At 43.7% G+C, this 24,691-nt stretch overlaps 2 protein-coding genes across 8 annotated transcripts in view; one reads left to right on the top strand and one right to left on the bottom strand.

Annotated features, from left to right (window-relative positions):
- The window catches only part of DCAF4 (DDB1 and CUL4 associated factor 4), a 54,229-nt gene extending 39,206 nt beyond the window's left edge, over positions 1-15,023 (top strand). For 2 of the 3 annotated variants that reach the window (XM_033850952.2, XM_019921824.3), the window contains one exon: positions 1,413-2,687. In XM_033850952.2, coding sequence (XP_033706843.1) covers positions 1,413-1,445 — 33 coding nt within the window. In that variant the 3' untranslated portion in view covers positions 1,446-2,687. Of the gene's footprint in view, positions 1-1,412; positions 2,688-5,610 lie in introns of those variants that run through there. The other variant, XM_073800287.1, reaches the window with a different exon arrangement.
- ZFYVE1 (zinc finger FYVE-type containing 1) overlaps positions 1-24,691 on the bottom strand; it is a 49,049-nt gene that overhangs the window by 5,845 nt on the left and 18,513 nt on the right. For all 5 annotated transcript variants that reach the window (XM_033850943.2, XM_033850942.2, XM_073800285.1 and 2 more), the window contains exons 3-8: positions 20,589-21,093; positions 15,018-15,232; positions 5,356-5,462; positions 3,228-3,336; positions 1,660-1,757; positions 1,458-1,575 (exon numbers count right to left, since the gene is read on the bottom strand). In XM_033850943.2, coding sequence (XP_033706834.1) covers positions 1,458-1,575; positions 1,660-1,757; positions 3,228-3,336; positions 5,356-5,462; positions 15,018-15,232; positions 20,589-21,093 — 1,152 coding nt within the window. The remainder of the gene's footprint in view (positions 1-1,457; positions 1,576-1,659; positions 1,758-3,227; positions 3,337-5,355; positions 5,463-15,017; positions 15,233-20,588; positions 21,094-24,691) is intronic.

Raw genomic sequence — 24,691 nt, 5'->3', positions numbered from 1 at the left:
TTCTTTTTTGTAAGTATCTAGTTCAGTTCTGGGCACATAGTACTCAACAACGTATGGTGATGAATGAGTGAACAAAGAGAAGGGGAGGAGCCTATATTCCCTAATCCCAAGGACTATGAGGAATACAGCCTAAAAATAAACTGGTATTACTGTTTTCTTGGAATATAAACTACCACAAGGATGATAGCTTTTACAAGAAAGAACACAGATCGAAAACAAAAGATATTGATCAAAGAAGTCTAGTGAGAAAGTTATACTAGTTCAAGACCACGTTAAATCCTTGGGACAGAATGGCCTGGACCATCATGTCAAGGGGACGGCCTGCAGAAATGAGACCACACTACAGCAGCCAATTCCAGTGCAGCTGGAAACTGGAAAGAAGATGACAAAACAATAAGGAAATCTTCAGTTCTCTGGTATCTGCAGGATCCAGGAAAGCTAAAAGGTGGATCTGCAGATAGGCCTATTAGGCTGACCGGAATCACCCAGCAAGGGGAACACCAACCAAGTAAAATAAGTCCCTTAGAGAAAATCGCTTATCTTTCTTCCATGAAGGAAAAAGGTTTTGGATGTGTTGTGACTGATGGGTAATTCCAAGTGTGAATGGTGGTTTAATGCAGAATGAAAGCACCATATCACTGCCTCATGAACAGATTTGTTTTTCCAACATCTTGAATTCAAAAGTCAAATTAAAAACAGTAAAGGTCCATCCATAGTAATTCTGCTTCTCAGAATATACTTCAAGAAGAATATACTCCAAAACAAAGTCTCTCTTACATGAAGATGGTCACTATAGCCTTTTCTTCGATAATAAAAAAAAAAATCATAAACAGCATGAAAGAAATCGAACTGTAATACTAGACAGAATATTACACAGTAATTACAAATGAGAACTGTGAAAAGTGAAAACAATGTAGAAACAAAGCAAAATTGTGTATGAGAAAAAAGTGGCACACAAATTGTAACTGCATCTATACAAACATACACATACGGAAAATGAGTGAGGAGAATATGAAAAAATAAAGTTTTATTTGCTAAGGCAATGTAACTATACAGCAAATTTAATTTATTTAAAGTTGTGCTTCTAGGGACTTCCCTGGTGGTCCAGTGGTTAGGACTCCACGCTCCCAACACAGGGGGCCTGGGTTCGATCCCTGGTCAGAGAACTAGATCCCACATGCTGCAACTAAGAGCCCACATGATGAAACTAAGACTTGGTGTAGCCAAAAAAATTTTTTTAAAATAAATAAATAAATAAAGTTGTGCTTCTAATATTTATACAAGAAGAAATGGAAAAAATTTAAGGGTGTAGAACAAGAAAGGCTCTCCAGATCACACTTTCCTAAACCACCAGTATATTGAAATTCATGGTTAACCTTAATTGTAAACAAGTTCTGCTTTCCCACACACAGGACTGGACAATACAAGAGAAAACAGGAAAATAAAACAGCTCTTACTCCAGGCCACACATGCACAATCTCTGTCCGCACCACTGTATCCACAGGATCTTGGTTTCCAAACCAGTACTGCCGGCTACGATAGACCACGCCACAGTTGGGACATTCAATTACGTACCTACAAGGAAGGCAAATAGATACTGTAACCCCACCAGGTGCCCGGAGAGACAAACACACCAAACAACCGGTAGCTGAAACTCACCCAGACCAGGCATATTTTGCGAGACCCATCCAGGGGGAGTCGGTGGAAGCAGCCGTCTTGGGCACCACGCTGACTTCGTTGCCTCTCTCGTAGCAGGCCTGAAATATGGAGCACTCTGCCAGCTTGTACTCTGTCCACCAGACCCCCTGGCCTCTCCACATCCCTGTCCAGCCCCACTGCCCACAAACCACACCAGTGGAGGGTTTACAGACCCTGAGTTTAGCACAGCAGAAGAAAGTCTTTCTCTAAAGAGGTCAGTGCCCTAATATATACAATGGAATATTACTCAGCCATAAAAAGAAACAAAATTGAGTTATCTGTGGTGAGGTGGATGCACCTAGAGTCTATCATACAGAGTGAAGTAAGTCAGAAAGAGAAAAACAAATACCATATGCTAACACATATACATGGAATGTAAAAAAAAAGAAAAAAAGAGAAATGGTTCTGAAGAACCTGGGGGCAGGACAGGAATAAAGACACAGATGTAGAAAATGGACTTGAGGACACGAGGAGTGGTAAGGGTAAGCTGGGACGAAGTGAGCGAGTGGCATGGACATATATACACTACCAAATGTAAAACAGATAGCTAGTGGGAAGCAGCCACATAGCACAGGGAGATGAGCTTGGTGCTTTGTGACCACCTAGAGGGGTGGGATAGGGAGGGGAGGAGGGAGACACAAGAGGGAGGAGATATGGGGACATATGTATATGTATAGCTGATTCACTTTGTTATAAAGCAGAAGCTAACACACCATTGTAAAGCAATTATACTCCAATAAAGATGTTTAAAAAAAAACCTCGGGCTTCCCTGGTGGCACAGTGGTTGAGAGTCCACCTGCCGATGCAGGGGACATGGGTTCGTGCCCCGGTCTGGGAAGATCCCACATGCCCCGCGGCTGGGCCCGTGAGCCATGGCCGCTGAGGCTGCGCGTCCCAAGCCTGTGCTCCACAACGGGAGAGGCCACAACAGTGAGAGGCCCGCGTACCGCAAAAAAAAATAAAATAAATTTAAAAATAAAAAAAAAAAAGGAAGTCAGTGCCCTAAATGATTATGAATTGAATGTATACCCATCCCGGGCCCCAAAACTGGGCTATAAATTATATCCCTGTCACAGACAGGAGAAATCTATCAAAACTGGGTTTCTGAACAGCATTTCTGCTCTTAAGAATGAATAGTCAATGTATGGGATTTCCCTGGCGGTCCAGTGGTTAGGACTCCACACTCTCACTGCCAAGGGCCCAGGTTCCATCCCTGGTCAGGGAACTAAAATCCCACAAGCTGCACGGTGCAGCAAAAAAAGAGAAAAGAATGATAATCAATGTAGATGGCCCTTGCATATATAAGCTCAACAAAATAAAGGGGATTGAAGCTTAAAAAAATAAACCAAGGAGTCCCCAGCAACAGACATGTGAGTTCTTATGGTTAGAGCTGGAGAGAAGTTCCAGAGATATTCAATTTGAGTATCAAATACTTTGGGATGCAGCAAAGAATGGTCCCAAGCCAGTCTTCCCAAAAGGAGAGTGTGGCCGGCAAGCCAGCTGCTAGGGAAGAAGCTGGGTGGACTCACCTTGCAGGTAAAAACCCGGTTGTCATACTGGTGAGAGTATCTGCAGCGGCTGTTGGCTTCATGAGGTACTCCTTCTTTCCCATGATTCATGCTGTTCTTACATCCAGCCCTGAGTGAAGCCCAAAAGCTGACAGTGAAGCCGCCAAAAGGAGCCAGCGCCGCTTACGCTGAAGAGTCTCTGACCCTGAGCCAGACCCAGGGCCAAAACCAGAGCTCCAGAATTAACCAGGCCCTGAATACTGAGCAGAGAGAGGGCAGTTTCTTTCAGAAACCCACGTGCCTCTCTCACACTTGCAATCAACATCACTACACAGGTAAAGCAACTATTACTCTTGTGTGAGGAGAAAGGGCCAAAGGAGTAATCTCTTCTTGGAAAACCACCTGGTCCCTCAGTAGGAACGGAGGAGCCAGAAGACACCACCTTGACCAGATATAAAACCTGAATGGCCCTCAGGGAACTCAAAAATCCAAACAGCATGAAATGGGAAGTTTAACCAGAACAGGCTGCCAAGATGTAAAACAAAAACCGACCCTCAAAATTTGGCAGTGCATAAAAAGGAGGCTTAAGCTGAACAAGAAAACCTTCCAAATGAACAGTGAGCTCTGCTATCCTGACAACGCAAAACCAGGGCCTGGGACTTTAGAATTTCACTGTGATAGAAGGAAAAGTTCTGGAAACCCTAGTGAGGCACAGTTAACATGGAGAAGTGATGATCTAACAGATCCTAAGCCTCCTGCTGGGCTCATGGGGCCCGCTAAAGGAAGGCACGTCACACTGGCAATTACCATCCCTCCTTCCTCTCCAAGACAATGCCCAGTTCTCCGCAGCCCAGACTGTATAATTGTAGCCCAGACTGTATAATCGAAGAGCCAAGTCCTTTTTACAAACCCAGAGCCAAGGTGGTGACCCAGCAGGTGGCCTACAGGGATCAATGCAAAAAGGCCATTCATAACAAAAAAGGTTCAGGTCTCCTCTGTATGGACGAATGTGAAGGACAGGAGCAGAAGTCCTGATGAGAGCAAAGACTCTGCAGTGGTGAAGGGAGTGGAGAGCTGGGGGAGTGTCTGCAAGACACAGTCTGCAATCTGACCCAGACACACTGCATTTAAATCCCCTGGGCTCCATCAGACAAGTCACCAGACTGTGATTGAAGAGCCATTAACGGCTCAAATTAATCCAGTGAGCCTCAAAGTGTGGTCCCCATCCAGCAACATCAGCATCACCTGGGAACGTATCAGAAGTGCAAGTTCTCGGGCCCTACATCAGACCTACTGAATCAGAAACTGGGGGCAAGGCCCAACGATCTGTTTTAACATGTCCTTCAGTTTTTTCTGATGCATGCTAAAATCTGAGAATCACTGCTCTGTTCCCCCGTAACAAAGTGTGATCCATGGACCAGCAGCACAGGCATCACCTGGGAGCTTGTTGGAAATGCAGACTCTCACCCAGACCAGCTGATTCAGAATCTGCATTTAACGAAATCCTGAGGTGATGCATACGCGGATTAAAGTTTGAGAATACTGCCCTAACTCAATGTTCTCAAGTGAGCTGTGTATCAGAATCATCTGAGGAGCCTTTTAAATGCACCAGTGCCGAGGCCCCACCCCAGGTCTGTTAAATGAGAACCCCTGGAGGTGAGGCCCAGGCCTCAATAATTCTGAACGCTCACTGGATAATTCTAATGTGCTCTAAGCATCTGCCCTCATTGTGAAAGCAGTCAACTAGGAATAATACCTACCCTAGTGCTTTGCACACACCGGGCTACCAAATATTAGGTGAATGGATGGAATGACTACCATTGAAAGCTCTGGTAAGAGAAACATAGAAAAACAGGCAACCTAAAGTTTTCTGTGGTAAAAATTACCCAAACCAGTCAATTTTACATCTAAACCAGGTTGGAATCTTCAGGGGATTCCTCATAACCATGTGTCCTGAGATCCCCTGCAACCTCAGAGTATGGCCCCCAGACCATCAGGATCACCTGGGAACTTGCTAGAAGTACCCCATCTCAGCCCCCACCCCACCCTTAAATCACAATCTAATTTAACCAGACCCCACATGATCTGCACGCACAGTGAGGTCTGCGAAGCACCGTTCTGAGTCTCTTTGCCCAAGATGGGGACTTACCCGCAGCTGAGGCACAGGACAGAGCAGGTGAAGTACTCATCTGGAAAAAAGGAGCTGTGTGCCATCTGGTCATCGGGGATCTCACCGCTGAAGCGGTCGCTCAGGGCCTGTGTGAAGGGAAGGTGATACATGAAGGGACACGGCGGACAGCCCAGAGCTCTGGCCCTTGTACTGCTTGCCTTTTTTTTTTTTTTGAAATGAACTTTATTGATTATTGTTTTCCTTTTCTTCTTTGTTTTTTCCCACACCGCCCAGCATGTGGAACTTGGATCAAACCCACACCCTCTGCAGTGAAAGTGCAGAGTCTTAACCACTGGACCACCAGGGAAGTCCCACTGCTTGCCTTTCTAATATGCCCTCACTGCTGGCTTATTTCTTATGGGCTCCACAGCTAGAAGAGGGAAGCCAATGACTTCTGCTCTTTACCCTAGACCTTCTTGGCCCGACTTGCACCAATCCTCACCACAGGAAACCTCAGAAAGAACCGGCCCGTTTCCCACGAGGTCAGAAGTAAGCAAACAAAGTTACCGTTCTCTCCTAATTACCATGCAAGTTATAAACACCTCACACACTCTCTGTCTTTCATTCAAAACCACCAGATATTGACTAATGTCCACTTCAACTTTGTGAAGCTGGGACCAAAAACCCAACACTAAAGAAGGTGGCTTGTCTTTCAGTCAGAGGCAGGCAGAGCTGAGAAGTGAGCTGGGAGTTTCCTGGGCATCTCCACCAGTTCTAACCAAAGGTGCTCACTGGAGTTTATGAAACCACAGAACTATATGTAGAATAAGGGTTATCAGCCAAAAAGCAAGGAGGAATTATTATAGGTTCTGGCAGTCTTTTATCAACTACAGTAACCTAAAAGACAGCAAGTGGCCAGGACTTCCCTGGTGGCGCAGTGGTTGAGAGTCCGCCTGCCGATGCAGGGGACACGGGTTCGTGCCCCGGTCCAGGAAGATCCCACATGCTGCGGAGCGGCTGGGCCCATGAACCATGGCCGCTGAGCCTGCGCGTCTGGAGCCTGTGCTCCGCAACAGGAGAGGCCACAGCAGTGAGAGGCCCGCGTACCAAAAAAAAAAGACAGCAAGTGGCCAAAATAAATGCTAAGAAGAAAGATAAAAGTATTTGCAGAAACAAACTGAAAATTTTATGTTTAAAGGCAGCTTCCATTTCTAAACCTCTGTTTTCACTCACTACTTTATATTGAAAGCATTCTTCAGGCTGGTTTTTTCCTTCCAGGCCCTTACTCGTATGCAGTGGAAAAAGTTATATAAATTAAACAGAAATGGGCTTTCCAGGCTTTAAAAATTATTAAATGCTCGCAATTCCAAGCTTCTCTCAATCCCTCATTCTGAGGCAGCCAGGCACTATTCAGGGGAAGAGAAGTAACAGTAGCTTAAAACAAAATGTTACTTCCTTTAGTAAAAAGGCAAAAGAAATTTTAAGATGAGACTTGGAAAAGGGGCAGATTAGGTTTTAAACTAAGGTTCTCAAGCTCTAAATGGAATTTCACTTAAGGAGAACTTATTTATTAAAGTTCCTTTCCCTTTTTTCAATGAAACCTAATACCCTGAGTTGTAAACGAAGTGTTTACAAAAGCACATGCTCTCAATGTTGAGTCAGGTCAGGTGTTCAGACAAGAGTAGCGGCAAAGAATGTGTCGAACTAAGGGTGAGGGCCTCACCCACGTGCATTAAAATTCAGCTCCTGCAAGGATAATGCACAGGCTTGTAAGACACCATCTGCCAGCGATGGCCAACCAAGTGGCAATCCTTGACTCAGACCAAAAAAAACAGTCTAATAATACATATATGTCCTGTTCTCTTGGGGTAATTCTGTAAAGAGTAACAGGGAAAACAACTAAGATTTTGAGAGAGACTATAACGGCATATACCTATGAATATTAAAGAGAATAAACGAGAAGCAAGGCAAGTAGAATCACTTACTAGCCTACACGGTCCTCCTCTTACTTCAGAATGTGACCCATCTTTCGGGGACCTTTTCCATGAAGCCTTCCCAACCACTCTAGAAAGACCACGCTTTGCCTTCCCTGAGCACCTGCCGTCCTCAACATCTGAACCACGTACTAAGTGATGAGGTGATGAGGCAAAAGCTATGAGCCTGTTATACGTATTTTACCTCCCAGACTAGATCACTAACACCGTGAAAGACATTTCCTACCTTTGTATCCTCCTCTCACTCCGAGCAAATGTCCTAACAAGTACTCAACTAGGACCTCTGGAATGAAGTGCCCCAGCACCAACCCCCATGTGCACACCAACCCCTGCCCTCTCCTCCTCACCTTGGCCCTGCCTCCGCGCCAGGCTTCATCCCAGGCCCACAGGCCCTCTCTAATGTATGGCTAACTACTCGTTGATTGGCCAAATCACTGATAACTCTTAGGGCTGTATTTCTCAAACAGCTGTGTGCATAACTCTCTGGGGCTAGCTGGTGGAAAAATAGAGCATTATCTTCCCAATGCATCAATTTACTGAAAGATACGGGGAGGAAGTTATTTTCAGATAAAAAACAAACATGGATATAGTATGAAACTAAATGGAAAATTTGCATAAATAAAACATGAGACCCCCACCAAAGTTATTTTAGCTTGCAGGTGGCAGGTCTGCACTCTGTGCCTTTATTTCCTTATCTATAAAATGGGGGTGCTAGCAGTACCTTCCTCAGTAGGGGTCTCCATGGATTACACTGTAAAGATCAAATGAAGTTACTCATGTAGAGCACTTGGCATAGACTGAGAGCTCAGAAAACGTTAGCTGCCATTATTAATATCATCTTTATTTTTTATGCTGAGAACTCTCTTATTCCCTCACTAATTCAGGTAACACAGGGGATATAAGAACTTCTCTCTTTTCCATGATGGCTCATTGGTCTTCATGGCTGTTTGCATTTGTTGGTGAATATTTAGCTGCAAAAAGATGCTTATGTACCTAAAGCAGTGTTAAAATAAGAAAGAAAGGGCTTCCCTGGTGGCGCAGTGGTTGAGAGTCTGCCTGCCGATGCAGGGGACACGGGTTTGTGCCCTGGTCCGGGAAGATCCCACATGCCGCGGGGCGCCTAGGCCCGTGAGCCATGGCCACTAAGCCTGCGCGTCCAGAGCCTGTGCTCCGCAACGGGAGAGGCCACAACAGTTAGAGGCCCACGTACCGCAAAAAAAAATAAATAAAGAAAAAATAAGAAAGAAAAAACACAGAGCTAACTAAGGAATGCAGAAGTTACTAAGGAGGTATAAGGAAAACCAAAGAATAGCACTTTTAGCCCCAGGTAACTGAAAGGGTAACCTAAGTCCTAGTTTTCCTTAGGAAAAATAATACCAAATTTAGCATGAATCCAACAGCTGGGTTGAATTCAGAAGGCATGCCACTCTCCAGTAAATATAAAATTGCAGCCCAATAATAGTGATAAGCACAAGGTTTTTTCTATTCCAAATTCAAGTGGCCTGGTTCACTTCTCTGAAAGTTCTTCAGAAAAATGGGGGCATTTCTAAGTGTCTCAAGGCTAAGCATAAAACAATCTGCAGCCTGATTCCCATGGGACAAATCCCCACAGAACCACCATCATCACCTGCCCTAGACATTATGTTGGCCAAGGCAACAGTAACTTCTTGTGACATCAGAAAGAGAAGAACTCCTAGACCAACCAGCCTCATCACTTCAGATGCTGGTCACCCATCCTCTCAAATGCTGGGTAACACAAGCATCTCATTTCCCTCACAAGTCACTGAAGAGCTGGCAGTCAGTAGTGAATGAGAACTTACAAGCATCAGGAGGACTTACTGCATCATGAGTATGTGAATAAAACAGTAACTGTTAAAAAGAAAATCTGATGTTCACGTGTTTTAGATACAAGGGTAAGGAGACACTGTTTTCCTTCCTCTATAACCTGATTGTTCCTTTCCAGCGTGGACATGACCACCTAATCCACATACTTCGTCCTTCAAAAATTCCAAACATCACATCATTCCAGGGTTTCTTGGGCTCTCCTCCTCCTGAGGTCCCAAAGCCTTAAGAGGCAGGGAAGGACCTTTCCTGAGAAAGCTTGGGAAAGCACTTGAGGCCAATCTGGAAAAGGTTGCCTGGAGGCCAGATGATCTTGAACTTTAGTTGCCTTGGCAACAGTAGGGCTCTTACTACTGAACCTGTAAGTTTAGCCCCAGTCACCAAAGGCTAGCAGTGAATTTTGATTTGAAATGGAGACTCTTATGTAATCCATGATGCCACCCACCCCCCCCAAAAATATAATAACTTTATAAATACTTAATAGGTGCTTCCTGATGTGACAGAATTAGAAAGTCAGAGTTTCTAGTTTTAGAGATTGGAGGCTAAAGGAGATATTACATAAAACCTATCGAATTCAACTTTAAAATTGTTCTCTCCATTATTCAGAACTGTAAATACAGGCAACAATAGTTAATTCAATATTCAATTCCCTTATTCAGTAGGGACCTAAGCATCTCTTTTCTTTAAATAGACTTACTTGATCAGTGAGAATATGCCCTGCTGGTAGGTATCTGGGCTGTTGCTACTGTGGAAACAGAGCAAAGGAGTGAGTGGTCAAGAAGTGGGGGAAATAACCCAGCTGGAAAAAAGGGACTGGAGCCTGGACCACAACATGGCTAAATGGTAGGAAGAGTGATCAGGTCAGCAGGATGAATCGGGAAACATAGGGGCAAGCAGCTAGAGCAGAAAGAGACTGTAGATCTCTCTCTCACTCACGCTCACTCACATACACACACACACACACACACACACACACTCACACATTCTACAAACTCCTCAATCTTTCTCATTAATCACATTTCCTTTTCAATAACGAACATGAAAAGAGAATATGGAGAAGGAAAAAAGATTAAACTTCCCTAGGATCCGATATATTTAGGGAGAAAATATACATATACATTATATACATATACTTCTGTATGCACTGACGTAGCACCAAAATTTCTAGAGGCATAAACAAGAAAGTATTAACAACAGTTATCATACAGTGAGAGGGGAGAGGAGAGAAAGGGACTTAAGTCATGTCTTACATGTTTCTGTACTATTTGAGTCGTTTATCACAAACACACATTGCTTTCTAATTTAAAAAATAACTTTTTAAATTAACCAAACACACAAATACAACTTATAAGAATGTCCTTTCTAAAGGCAACTGGCAATATGCATCAGGAACCTTTAAAGGTGACCACACCTTCTGACCTTCTTAAAAGTTGAGTAACTACTGAGAAGGAATACAACACAGGGTTATATAGACTTGGGAGTCAGACCATCTGGTTCAATCTCTCCACCACTTATTAGAGGAGTCATCTCAGGCCAATCAATGAACCTCTCTGTGCCTCCATTTCTCCACCTCAGAGTTGGTATGAGGATTAAAAGAATGAATACACGTGCGGTGCAGAGCACAGTACATGGCATCAGTAAACACTCCAGAAAGGTTGGCCAGCAGTAGTATTGGGAGTTGTAATTTATCCTAAGGAAACAGGCAGAATGTGGGCAATACCTTTAAATACTTGGAAAATATAATAAGGAAAAAGGGAAACTACTATTAAAATAAGGGCAGAATTACTAAATGTAAAAAATGATCCATTCATATAAATGAAAAAGCATGGAGCTATTTTAAAAACATGTTTTCATAGAAATATTTAATAGCATGGAAAAAATGCTAGGCTTCAATGTTCCATGAAAAAAAAGGTATATTAAGTGTACACACATACACCACAACCCCAATTCTCTTTTTAAAATAAGTAGCAAAGAATCATATAATACCCCATTTTTATTTATCTATTTTTTGCACACTGTTTTTCTTTGCTATTACAAGGATGCTACTATTAACTTCCTCACATAGTTCTCTGTGTTCCTGTGGGAGAGTTTCTTTAAGGCAAATTCCTAGAAATGATATGATTAGAATATATATTATGCATATCTTTACCTCTACTATTGCATTTCAAAGTGGTTGTACTAATTTTACTTCCACTGGAAGTTTATAAGAGTTTACATTGCTTCATACCCTTTTTGACATTTTATTGCCAAACTTGTCAGTGTTTGCCCTTGCATGGTTGTGGTCTTAATTTCTTTGATTACTAGAGAGTTGAGATTTTTTTATTTGTGCATCACAGTCTTGACTGCCTCTTATGTGATTTGTCTCTCCATTTTTCCAAAAGGTTTATACATTTTTTCCTAACAATATTCCTGCATACTTTATGTAAAATAAAAAGAAAATCATATAGGAAACAAAATCATATTGGAATATATTCCTAGGCTTCCTGAAGTGTTTACTCAGTGAGTTAGTGAGGAACTGGACAAGGTAAAGCATAAATACCAGGAGAGAAAGAAAAAAAATGGAAGAATCAGAAAGCCAAACAAGTTATTTTGGCACTGATAATTTATCTGCTTATGACCATCCCAGCTCTTTTGTTCCAAAAAGGATTCAAGGCTGCTTATTTTTTTAAAAAATACAACACAAGGGCTTCCCTGGAGGCGCAGTGGTTGAGAGTCCGCCTGCCGATGCAGGGCACACAGGTTCGTGCCCCGGTCTGGGAAGATCCCACATGCCGCGGAGCGGCTGGGCCCGTGAGCCATGGCCGCTGAGCCTGCGCGTCCGGAGCCTGTGCTCCGCAACGGGAGAGGCCACAACAGTGAGAGGCCTACGTACCGCAAAAAAAAAAAAAAAAAAATACAACACAAAACAAAAAATAAGTGGAGAAAAATAAACGACCATTATTATCCACTGCTATAAACTATGAAGAGTGTATTTTAACAGCAATAAAACTCTCCTGCGTCAATTTGCCTAATGCAGACCTTAAAGGTAGTTTTCTATTAGAGTGATTACCAGAGAATTAACAACTTCTAATTGAAACAAAACAACAACCAGAAAAAGACAAAAACAATTTTTTCAAGGATTTGAGTAAGTTCCAAGACCCCACAGCTCCCTGGGGAGAGCCCAAAACACATGCTTAAACAGGTAACTCCTTCCCATGCACAGAGCAGTGGGCCCACATCTCAGTACAGCACAGACCCTGCCTCAGAGAACAGAATATATAGGAGCCAGGTAAACTCTGAGGACAGCACTTACCAAGAAGCCTCAAAACTCCAGCTGACCAGGCTCATTTTAATCACAGAAAGCTTCATGAATCATATCACTTCATAAGAATACACTATAACTCTTTTTCTCAAAAGTACCTAACAATGGGACTTCCCAGTGGCGCAGTGGTTAAGAATCCACCTGCCAATGCAGGGGACACAGGTTCGATCCCAGGTCCAGGAAGATCCCACATGCCACAGAGCAACTAAGCCCACGCACCACAACTACTGAGCCTGCGCTCTAGAGCCCATGAGCCACAACTACTGAGCATGCGTGCCACAACTACTGAAGCCCACGTGCCTAGAGCCCGTGCTCCACAAGAGAAGCCACCACAATGAGAAGCCTGTGCACCGCAACAAAGAGTAGCCCCCGCTTGCCACAACTAGAGAAAGCCTGCGCGCAGCAACGAAGACCCAATGTAGCCATAAATAAATAAATAAATAAATAAATTTTTTTTTAAGTACCTAACAAACTGGCCTGGAGTAGGACATCCAAGACACCTGAGGGTAGAATCCCTGACCACTAACTACTGCTTAGAGCACTCAGTGTCCCTGAAGGTCTTATTTAAACTTTAAGCTGGGTTAGCTTTGAGAAAACCTAAGGAACTCTAGAATCCAGCCATTGGCCTAGTCGTTCATACTTACCAGATTTTACAGCCCTTTGTATAACATAGCATGGATTCCCCTCTTTTAAAAATGCTTGCAATACTTGGGTGTAATCTTCCACTTGACTACCTTTGAGCCATTACAATGGACAGTAGCCAATAAATCTAAGTATACTTTAACCTCAAATTCTAATTAGAAATATGTATTTCATGAATTATTCAAATATAATCATTTTTCATAGTTTTTTTCCCTTAACATTATTCACATTAGTTAACACTTATGGAAAATTTACTATATACCAAGTACTTTGCTTCTTAAAGTATGAGTTCTCATTTAATCCCCTCCTCAACTTCATTAGGAACTTCAGTAGGAATCCCCTCATCAACTTCATTAGGAACATCCTACTATTGCCCCTTTTTTACAGACGAGGAAAAAGGTCTGAAGAAGTACAATAAGGGCAAGGATTGTTGTCTATCTTATTTTCCACTGTATTCCCAGCACCTGAAACTCTACCTGGCACAAAGATTCACTCATTTATTTGTTGAATGAATGAACAAACGAAAGACAAACTAATTTCCTAAGACCAAGCAGCAGGTAAATGGCGGAAATGGGATTCCAACACAAGTCTGTCTGACTCCAAAGCACCAGCTTTTATAGTCCATTCAGGCTGCTATAACAAAATACCACAGACTGGGTAGATTATTAACAACAGAAATTTATTCCCCACAGTTCTGCAGGCTGGAAGTCCAAGATCAGGGTGCCAGCATGGTGGCCTTCCAGTGAGGGCCTGCTTTCTGGTTCACAGATGGTGCCTTCTCACTGTGTCCTCTCTTGGTGGAAGGGGCTAGGGAGCTCTCTGGGGCTTCTTCTTTTTATTTTTTTTTAACATCTTTGTTGGAGTATAGTTGCTTTACAATGTTGTGTTAGTTTCTGCTGTATAACAGAGTTAATCAGCCATATGTATACATATATCCCCATATCCCCTCCCTCTCACGTCTCCCTCCCTATCCCACTCTGGGGCTTCTTTTATAAGAGCACTTTTATAATGTCACTTATGAGGGCTCCATCTTGATGACCCAATCACCTCCCAAAAGCCCTCCATCACATTGGGCATTAGGATTTCAACATATGAATTTTGGGAGGATACAAACATCCAGCCTTTACCAAGCACTATGCAAAAACCATAAACCATTTTTGAGGGGTAACTTTTCATCCACCACCCCCCCTTTTTCTTTTTAACTTTTCATTTTGATATAATTTCAAACTCGTAGAAAAGTTGCAAGAATAGTACAAGGAACTCCCATATACAATTTACCCAGATTCATAAATCGTTTACATTATGTCCCACTGCAAACTCTTTAAACTCAATGGATTAAGCAAATCAGCATATGCCCAAAGTCTGTTGCTGGGTAAACCAGGGCTGACCTATCTTTACGCAAAAGCACTCCTCCTATCCCTTCCAGTCTCAGGCTCTATGCCCTAACCGTCAGGGCACCCTCAGATCCCTAGCTCAAGTCTTCATGTCCACACTTGCTGTCCCTTCTCCAAATCCCACACTCCCAGCACTGCCCCAAAGGCCCTGCTCCCTCCCTGCTCCTCTGTACTCAGTCTGCAGGCATGGTGACACAGAGGTATACACAAAGCAAACTGCAAAAAAGGAAGCAGAACTGGCAGGAATTGATTTGATGAATTCCTTATAAAGAATGGTAAAATAAGGTTTTTCTCCAAGATGAGGACCTGTCACCTTTTAACTATCATCCAAGATTCCTCCATACTCATGTTCCTGGCAAGATGAGGCCATTCAACAGGTGCAAACTCTACTCATGCCCTTCCTTTCATATATCCTCTCTTTCAAGCCCAGATTTCTAATCACTGGCATCGACAAAAGCTGGAGAATTGAGTGTTCTTACCACCCACTGGTACCCCAATGAGAAGCACTCGGGGCAGAAGCCAACTGACCTTCAGGGCTTTGAAGATGACCCCTGGGTGCCGGGGAGAACGGGTGGTGTTATTCTCTAGTTGTTGCTCCAAAGCACGTCGAAGACCAGAAAAGTCTGTGGGAGGATTGTATGTCCTCGTTCCCTTGTAATGAATGGAACTGAAGGCTTCAGGGAAGCGGCCCAGCTTCCGGAACCGGTCCTGGATGAGCTTCTCGGGCACCTCAGAGGGGTGATCTGGACAAGCAGAAACAGGTACGTGAACAGTGGCCTCTCTTTAAAAGAAAAAAAAAAAGTCGCCTGTCTTTCATTATTAAAGGGATATATAGTCTGACTCCGTAAATATAAAGTACATAAACAGGCAGAACTGATCTATGCTGTTGGAATTCAGGTTACCTTTGCCTAGAAGGGAGCACAAGCTGGGACGTGGGTGCTGGTGTGTCATGATCTAGTACTGAATTCACATGTATGCTCAGCTGGTGAAAATGCATCACATATACACTTTTGATATAATGTGCACTTTTTGGTATGTATGTTACATTTCAAGGAAGTGCCTTTTAAAAAAAATGTGCTCACTGTAAAAAATCCAAACATGGACTTCCCTGGTGGCTCAGTGGTTAAGAATCCGCCTGCCAATGCAGGGGACACAGGTTCGAGCCCTGGTCCAGGAAGATCCCACATGCCACAGAGCAACTAAGACTGTGCGCCACAACTACTGAGCCTGAGCTCTAGAGTCTGTAAGCCACAACTACTGAGCATGTGTGCCACAACTACTGAAACCCACGTGCCTAAAGCCCATGCTCCGCAACGGACAAGCCACCGCAATGAGAAGCCCACACACCACAACAAGAGTAGCTCCCGCTCGCCGCAACTAGAGAAAGCCCGCGTGCAGCAACGAAGACCCAACACAGCCAAAAGAAATAATAAATAAATTTATTTAAAAAGAAAAAATCCAAACATGTCAAAGCATAAAAGGAAAGAAATGTACATCCTCTGCTCCCTCCTCCTCCTCATCAAGGTAACTACAGGCCAATGTTTACACTTTCAGACTTTCTTTTCTTACTCAATTACCAACACATTTATGCAACTTGCTTTCATCACTTAATAACATACTGTAAATATGTCCTTGTCAGGTTATACTCTGAGACATTCCTTATTCTTTTTTAACAGCTACACAGTCTTCTATTCTATGGACGTATTCCACCAGTCACCTACGAACGAACATTTAAAATAAATAGCTACTTTGAAAGTGCTGGTCTTATGCTGGTGAAGCTGTGGACAAACTGCCAACGTGTGAGGGTATCAGCCTCCCCATAGTTTCACCAACATTTATCCAGAAATTTGGGGAGTAGCAGTATAAACAGATGCAATAAATATTTTGGAGGTAAAACTTGGAAGGACTTTTAAATTTCCTTTAATGCTTTAACAACAAAATCACTCCAATTAACACTGGAAATGTGGCTTTAGCTCATATTTAAAGGTACAGTCATCAAAGAGAAGTAGCCAAAATTCTGCAGTCAATCCCTAACCCCATCTCCTCCTGAACTCTTCCTGTGAGTCACTCTTGAAGGAAGGAGCAGCCCATCAGGAAGTGACTTCTCCCAAAGGCACCCAGAAGCCTGACCACCTTCACTTTCTCCCAACATCAGCTCACAGCTTGTCCCTGAACAAGTAATCGCTCCCAAATGATTATGGGAGCTTGGTCTGCTCGTTTGTAAAACAGAGATAATTTGCCTACTAACTCCCACCTAGGAATCCTCTGTCCAGAAAAAGACCAGGATCTAACAAAATCCAAAAGTCTACAAGACAGAGAAATATGTAATTATCAATTTGCCCACAATTTTGGCACCTCTCCTACCCTGCATAAACTCTGGCTGTCTTGGTTCCATCTCAAGGTTTCAGGAAACAGTGATGGTATTCCAGAAACAACTCTGGATTTAGGAGTTAGAGACCTTGTTTTGAATCCCAATTTTGCAACCTGCTAGCTGGAACCTCCTTGGTTACATAACCTAAGCTGAGTTCAGTTTCTTCATCTGTAAAATATGGCTGCTGTTGACTGAGCTGAATAACAAGGATATCTTAAGTTAGCGTTTATTTTTAGAAAGTGTTGGGACTTCCCTGGCAGTCGAGTGGTTAAGACTCCACACTTCCACTGCAGGGGGTGCAGGTTCAATCCCTGGTCAGGGAACTAAGATCCCACAATGCCGTGTATCGCAGCCAAAAAATAAAAATAAATTTAAAAAATAAATTCTAAAAAATTTTTTTTTAATGTTATTCAGCATTTTTTTTTTTTTTTTTTTGGCTGTGTTGGGTCTCCGTTGCTGCGCGTGGGCTTTCTCTAGTTGCAGCGAGCGAGGGCTACTCTTCGTTGCAGTGTGCGGGCTTCTCACTGCGGTGCCTTCTCTTGTTGGGAGCACGAGCTCTAGAGCACAGGCTCAGTAGTTGTCGCACATGGGTTTAGTTGCTCCGCGACATGTGGGATCTTCCCAGACCAGGGTTCGAACCCATGTCCCCTGCATTGGCAGGTGGATTCTTAACCACTGTACCACCAGGGAAGCCCTCAGCATTTATTTTTTTAAAAACAAATAAATAAACAAACACCTAGCATAGTGCATGGCACACAGCCAAAAAAAAAGTTACTTTTGAAAGGCTAGTTATTTCAAAATCCTGAACTGGAAGTTAGACCTTCCCCTCACCAAAGTTGTAAAGATCCAAAGTGGCATAAAAATGCTGATCACAGGAGGCACCCTAAAGTCAGCATTTCCAACCCCCTCTCCTTATCTCAGAGTCACATGCTAATGAGGCTCTTCTTCCACTCCGGAATATTTAGATTTCTCATCTTCCCACTAGACCCAGGTCCTTCAGATTCTAACTCCTTAATACAGTCCCAGTCTGTCCACTTCCCGCCTACTGCCCCTGCCCTGGCTCAGGCCCCATCACTCCTCACCTAGTACGGTGATAACCTTCTGGCCATCTCCCTGCCTCCAGGCATGCCTCTCTAGTTCATCCCGCAAAAGGCCGCAGGGGATCTTCTGAAAATACAGATCTGATCACGTAACTCCCTGCTTAGAATCCTTCAGGGGCTCTTGTCATACTTGTGACCTCAATCAAGGCCATCCACGCATGATCTGATCCCTGAGTATGTCCACTACTCCCTCCCACACCATCTATGCTTCAGACACACTGAGCCCCTTCATTCAGCAAATATCTGATGAGAGCCTACTGTGTGTCAAGCACTCATCCAGGCTCTTCAAAGGCAGCAGTGAATAAGACAGGCAAGGTTCCTGCCGTCACGGAGTTGCCATTCCAAGGGGAAAAGGCCAAAAACAAGTAAGCAAACAAACAGGATGATTTCAGACAGCGACAGGTGCCCTGATGCACATGAACAAGGTGATGCAGTAAGACTGTGACCACCGGGGTGCAGGAAGGACCACTTTAAAGGAGACACTTGGGAAAGGCTCCAATGGGGTGAGAGTTGAGATGAATCTGAAAGAGGACGGCTAACTGGGGAAAGACTGTTCCAGGCAGACAGAGTAGCATATGCAAAGATGGGAACAGAGAAAAGGCTGGTATAGCTAGCGGAGAGAGTGAAACGGGGTAACTAGAGAAAGAGTTCAGAAACAGAGGCAGGAGGTAGAGTGAGGACACCGTAATTAGGAGTTTAGATTTTTTTTTTTTTTTTTTTTTGCTGCTTTGGGTCTTCATTGCTGCGCATGGGCTTTCTCTAGTTGCAGCGAGCGGGGGCTACTCTTCGTTGCGGTGCGCAGGCTTCTCATTGCAGTGGCTTCTTTTGTTGTGGAGCACAGGCTCTAGGCACGTGGGATTCAGTAGTTGTGGCATGCGGGCTCAGCAGTTGTGGTTCGCGGGCTCTGGAGCTCAGGCTCAGTAGCTGCGCACGCGCTTAGTTGCTCCGCGGCATGTGGGATCTTCCCGGACCAAGGCTCGAACCCATGTGCCCTGCATTGGCAGGCGGATTCTTAACCACTGTGCCACCAGGGAAGTCCTGGATTTTTATTTATTTATTTTTGTCTGCACTGGGTTTTCGTTGCTGTGCGCAGGCTTTCTCTAGTTGAGGTGAGTGGGGGCTACTCTTTGTTGTGGTGCGCAGGCTTCTCATTGAGGTGGCTTCTCTTGTTGCGGAGCACAGGCTCCCGTAGTTGTGGCATGTGGGCTCAGTAGTTGTGGCTCATGGGCTCTAGAGCACAGGCTCAGTAGTTGTGGCGCACGGGCTTAGTTGCTCCGCAGCATGTGGGATCTTCCCGGACCAGGGCTCAAACCCATGTCGCCTACACTGGTAGGCAGCTTCTTAACCAGTGTGCCACCAGGGAAGCCCTGGATTTTATTTTGATTTAGTGGAAAGCTATTGGCAGGTTGGAAGCAAGAGTATGACATGATCTAAATTATAAATTAAGCTTTTAAAAAGCATCACTCCCCATGCTTTGTGGAGGACACATTGAAGGGGGTGAGAATGGAATCCAGGAACTCACTGTACAACTACCTACAGTTCCCTGGACACAACGAGCTCTTCAAAATACTAGGGGTTTGCTCTTTCTGGAGCATCCTTACTCCCCTCCTCTATATAGCCGAGTCTCTAGAGTTCAAATGTCACCTCCTCTTTCCTAGATCCCATAAGGAGGTGTAAAGGGCCCCTCTTCTGCACTCTCACAGCTCCAGGACCTGTGAGAACAGAACACGTGTGGTCTCTCCAACTAGACTATCAGCTATTCGAGGGTGGGAACTGTTTTTTGTTTTTCAGCTTGAGGCCCCAGTGCTCAGCACATGACATTGTGCACTTAATAGACTTTGTTGACTGAATGAACATAAATAATGTAACTGTTTTAGGGGCCCACACTACCGTCCCTACCTGCATCCAATCACTGTCACTGCACCTGCTCCCTCATCCTCCCACTCAGGTGATGCTCTTGCTTCCCATTTCTTTAAGAAAATAGAAACAATAAGACAACTTCCACACACACATCCACCACATCTGCCTACTTACCAGTAACCATGTCCATATAATCTACCTTCTCTCCTGCTGTCATGGATGAACTGTCCATGCCCCTAAGGTCAACCCTCCACCTGTACATCACTCCTGGTCTCTCTCTTACATCTGCACTTCTTCTTTTCTAGTGAATCATTCCCGTCAGTACACAAGTGTCTGCAATACCTCACATCTTAAATTTTAAAAAGGGAAAACTCCTTGAAGTCCCAAATCAGCCTCCAGCTATCACTTCATTTGTCTGCTTCCCTTTATAGAAAGAACTCTTTGAAAGAGGTGAATATACCACCTTAAGTTTTCTCCTAATGTTCTCTTGATCCCACTCTGATTAGGCTTTCATGCCCACCATCCCTGGGAAACAGTCTTATCCAGATTCCCAAGGACTCTAAACCGCCAAAGCCAACAGGCAATTCTCAATCCACATCCTGATCATGAGCAGATTCTGACGTGGTTAATCACTCCATCCCTCTTGAGACACTTCCTTATGTCTTGCCCAGCAGAAATTTTTCTGGGCAATCTACCACCACCAAGTTGCTACTGCAGCCCAATGTACCCAGGAAGGTCAATGTGTGACATAGTACCCCATCTACTCACCAGAGCCTAGCAGCTGAGTGTGCACAGTCTCGTGGAAAATGATAACAGCAGGGCCCAGGGTGGACAGGGGGACATCCAGGCCACAGCGGGCAGTGGTAGCCTTGAGCTCCTTGGTGAAGTGCTTCAGGTAAGCTTCTGAGGCGTCCCCAAGGAACTTGAAGAGGTCATTGTGCAGCCGGTCTGCGTGAGTTCGATAGATGACGAGGTCTGAGATGGCCAGGACCTTAAGCAGCAGCCGTGTTCTCTGGCTTAGGTTCACTGTAGCCCCCAAGAGCCCTTCTGTGTCTATCACTGCTACTTTGTGGACTGGGTCATATGCTGCCCACACTCCCACAGTGCAGGACTCCTGGGCAGGGGAGGTTTTGAAGACTTCCCGGCCATAAAAGAAAGTGTGGTTGAGGGTATGAGACTTCCCATCCCCAGTATTTCCAAAAATGGAAACCACTTTCAGATGCTGATCAGGTTTGCAGTCCAATTTCCTAATAAAGTCCTCTTCATTCGTTACCTTCCCAAAAAAAGGAAAAAACAAAAAAGACAATGAAATATGGAAACTGCAAAATAGCTAGAAACACCTGCAAGAAGAACAAGTGCTTCCCAGGGCCCCTTGATTGACTTGTCAAGGTGGCAAGGAAAAGAAGTCCCAGGATAAAAGCCTCTCACCCAGCACGTACCCCTAGCAAACAGCTAACGGGAACTTTTAAAGCCTCAGTCAGTATAAGAACTTAGTGGTCATGAAAGAGCTAAAACTATAAACTCTTAGAAGAAGACATAGGAGGAAATTTTATGACCGTGGATTAGGCAAAGGCCTCTTAGATATGACACCAAAAGCAATACAACAAAAGAAAAAATAGATAAAATGAACTTCATCAAAATTAAAAGCTTTTATTCTGCAAAGGATTCCATCAAGTGAAAAGACAACCCAAAGAATGGGAAAAATATTTGCAAATCACACATCTGATAAGGGACTAGTGGTCCAGAATATAGAAATAATTCCTATAACTCAACAAGAAAAAAATAACCTAATTAAATATTAAGCAAAAAATCTGCATAGACATTTCTCCAGAGAAGATATATAAATGGTCAATAAGCACATGAAAAGATGCTCAACACCATAGTCATCAGGGAAATGCAAATCAAAACCACAACGAGATATCCCTTCACACCCACTAGGATGGCTATGATCAAAAAGATAATGGCAAGTTTTGGTGAGGATATGGAGAAATTTCAATGCTCATACACTGCTGGTGAGAATGTTAAATGGCACAGCCACTCTGGAAAACAGTATGGCAGCTTCTCAAAAAGTGAAACATAGACTTACCATATGTCTCAGTAGTTCCACTCCTAGGTATAAACCAAGAGAACTAAAAACACATGTCCACACAAAACCTGAACATGAATGTTCATAGCAGCATTATCCATAATAGCCAAAGGTGGAAACAAGCCACATGTCCATCAACTGATGAATGGATAAACAAAATGTGGTATATCATACAATGAAATATTATTCAACCATAAAAAGGAAGTACTGATATATGCTACAACGTGGATGAACCTTAAAAACATCATATTAAGTGAAAGAAGCCGGACACAAAATGTTACATATTCTATAATTCCATTTATATGAAATGTCCACTACAGGCCAATTCATAGAGACAGAAAGTATGTTAGTGGTTGCCAGAGGCTAGGGGAAGCAGGAATAGGGAGTGACTGCTAATGGTACAGGGTTTCTATTTGGGGTGATGAAAATGTTCTGGAATTAGATAGTGCTAAGGGCTGTACAACTTTATAAATATACTAAAAACACTGAACTGTAGAATTGTATACTTTAAAAGGATGACAAATACATGGTATGTGAATTACATCTAAATAAAACTGTTTAAAAAAAAGAAGAACTTATTAGTCAAATTTTATCTATCCATAATTCCTCTGTACAGTTTAAAGAACACTGCAGTCCTTGTAAAAAGTCAGGCCAGGGGACTTCCCTGGTGGTCCAGTGGGTAAGACTCCACGCTCCCAATACAGGAGGCCGAGGTTCAATCCCTGGTTGGGGAACTAGATCCCGCATGCATGCTGCAACTAAGAAGTCCTCATGCCACAATGAAGATCCCATGTGCTGCAACTAAGACCCGGCGCAGCATGAATGTGTGAATGAATGAATAAATAAATAAATCTTTTAAAAATAAAAAAAAGTCATGCCAGGAAGGAAGAGACCTGGTGCCAGTGAGATCCCAGACTGCAGCTCCAGAAAGATGCTCAGGGTCTCTAACTCTTATAATACAGAACCCCGGGGTCAAAGCTCCTAATTCAAATAGGCAGTGTTCTACTCCAGCTAAAGGAGTGATGAACCTTTACACCTAGCATCCTCCAGCCACAAGAGAAAAAACACTGCTGTCATTGTCACTGTCACTGTCATTGTTCTGTCATTAACACGGTTCAGCTGAGAACTACATATCCTAGAATCCCTTTCCCCCTACGATTCTGGGTTAGAGTTGGCCAAAGAGGAACGTGCATAAAATCTGGAAGGCAGAAGTGAAGGGCTGGCCATCCCTTTCTGAAGGTCTTTTCACAGTCAGATACAGTACAAGTCATAATCAGAGGGGCCCTGTCAGTTCTCCGGCTGGATTCCCCAGGTCCCAAATCTTTTCTGTGTGTATTTTTGTTCCAAAGGCTCACACCTGCAACTCTTCTTCAGAGGCCGGTTATCAGGCTACTAGAGTTAGTCAAAATCACCTGGGAGTTTACAGCCCCTGAGGGTGACCCTTGGAAATGACCTATGGCTGCAAACATCACGAAAGCTATGAGGCCACTCACATGCCAGAGCTCCCCTGGGGGCCAGGCTGGAGTGGCCTTTGGAGGCCTGGTTGCCTCCTGCCTACACCACCCACAATAAGTCACTCACACAGGACCCTGATTCTCAAGAGTCTACTGGTTTGATAAAGAGAAGTTAGAGAAATGTAGACAGACCACTGGGTGTGATAATATGATATCTTCATTTCTCATAACTCATCAAGATGGTAAACCACTCATTATTCTATTAATAACATCACTACTGCTATGTTAATAGCCTTAATATTAATGATAATATTAATAATTTCATTTACTGAATGCCCACTGCAGTGACAGTGCCCTTCACTAGATCCATGAGGGCAGAACTGAGTCTATCTTTACATTCCTAGTACTTCGGACACAGCCTGGCACATAAGAGGAGTCCAATATCTAGTTACTGAATGAATGAATGCCAGGCACCTTGCTAGGTACTTTAACCACTTTTCTCCACCTTGTATCTTCCACAGGGCTTAACACACAGCAGCATTTGATAATGGGCTCACTGATCTCCCAAGCAACCGAGAGGAACAAGAAGTTACACAGAACAGCCCATTCTGGACTGGTGTCACTCAGTCAGCCTTGTTCCAAGCTGCTAAGCTGGACACAAAAGAAACAAAACAAAATCTCCATAAACCTCTACCAGCAAGGAGTCAGATAAGGTCAGAGGGCCGGCTGCAAGAGCCATGAAACAGTCCTGGGGAAGAAGACAGCCCGGGAGTTTTCTCCCCTGGAAATCTACTCCTTCATGAATCTGTTACCCAAAAAACAACAACTGCTATCCAGGATACTCAAGAGTGGGCACCTGAAAAGGGGCCTGTAGGAGCCGTTAGGTACAGAATTAAGTGTCTCAAGATTCATATTGATTAAGTACCACCAAATGACATACATAATATATAGAAATAGCTCATTCGAGTCAGCATTTGGGGATACTACTTTGGAACCAGGTGTCCTGGGGTATGTTAAACATACAAGTTCATGCGCTGGGCATGTGCAGATGGGTCCAGTGCAAAGAATTCTGGGAGGTGGAGCTCAAACTTCAGGCCGATTTTTCTACCAAGGAGCCCTAGATGATCATTTAATATGCACTGATAGCACTTTTTCACATGTAAAATGAGGATATAACCATCTTTGCCTCCCCTGACTGGGTATTGGCTGCTAATCAAATCAACAGATAAATGAGAAAATAACTGGCAAACTGAAACCATGCTTCATTTTTCCTTCTGCATTTCACATTATTTTGCTCCCTGTTACGCTATTCAATTCATCCTTACCCTGTG

This window comes from Tursiops truncatus, chromosome 2 (genome assembly GCF_011762595.2).
Source record: "Tursiops truncatus isolate mTurTru1 chromosome 2, mTurTru1.mat.Y, whole genome shotgun sequence".
NCBI classification, from domain to species: domain Eukaryota; kingdom Metazoa; phylum Chordata; class Mammalia; order Artiodactyla; family Delphinidae; genus Tursiops; species Tursiops truncatus.
Note: the sequence above shows the minus strand (reverse complement) of the source record. Positions and strands in the feature narration are given on the sequence as shown.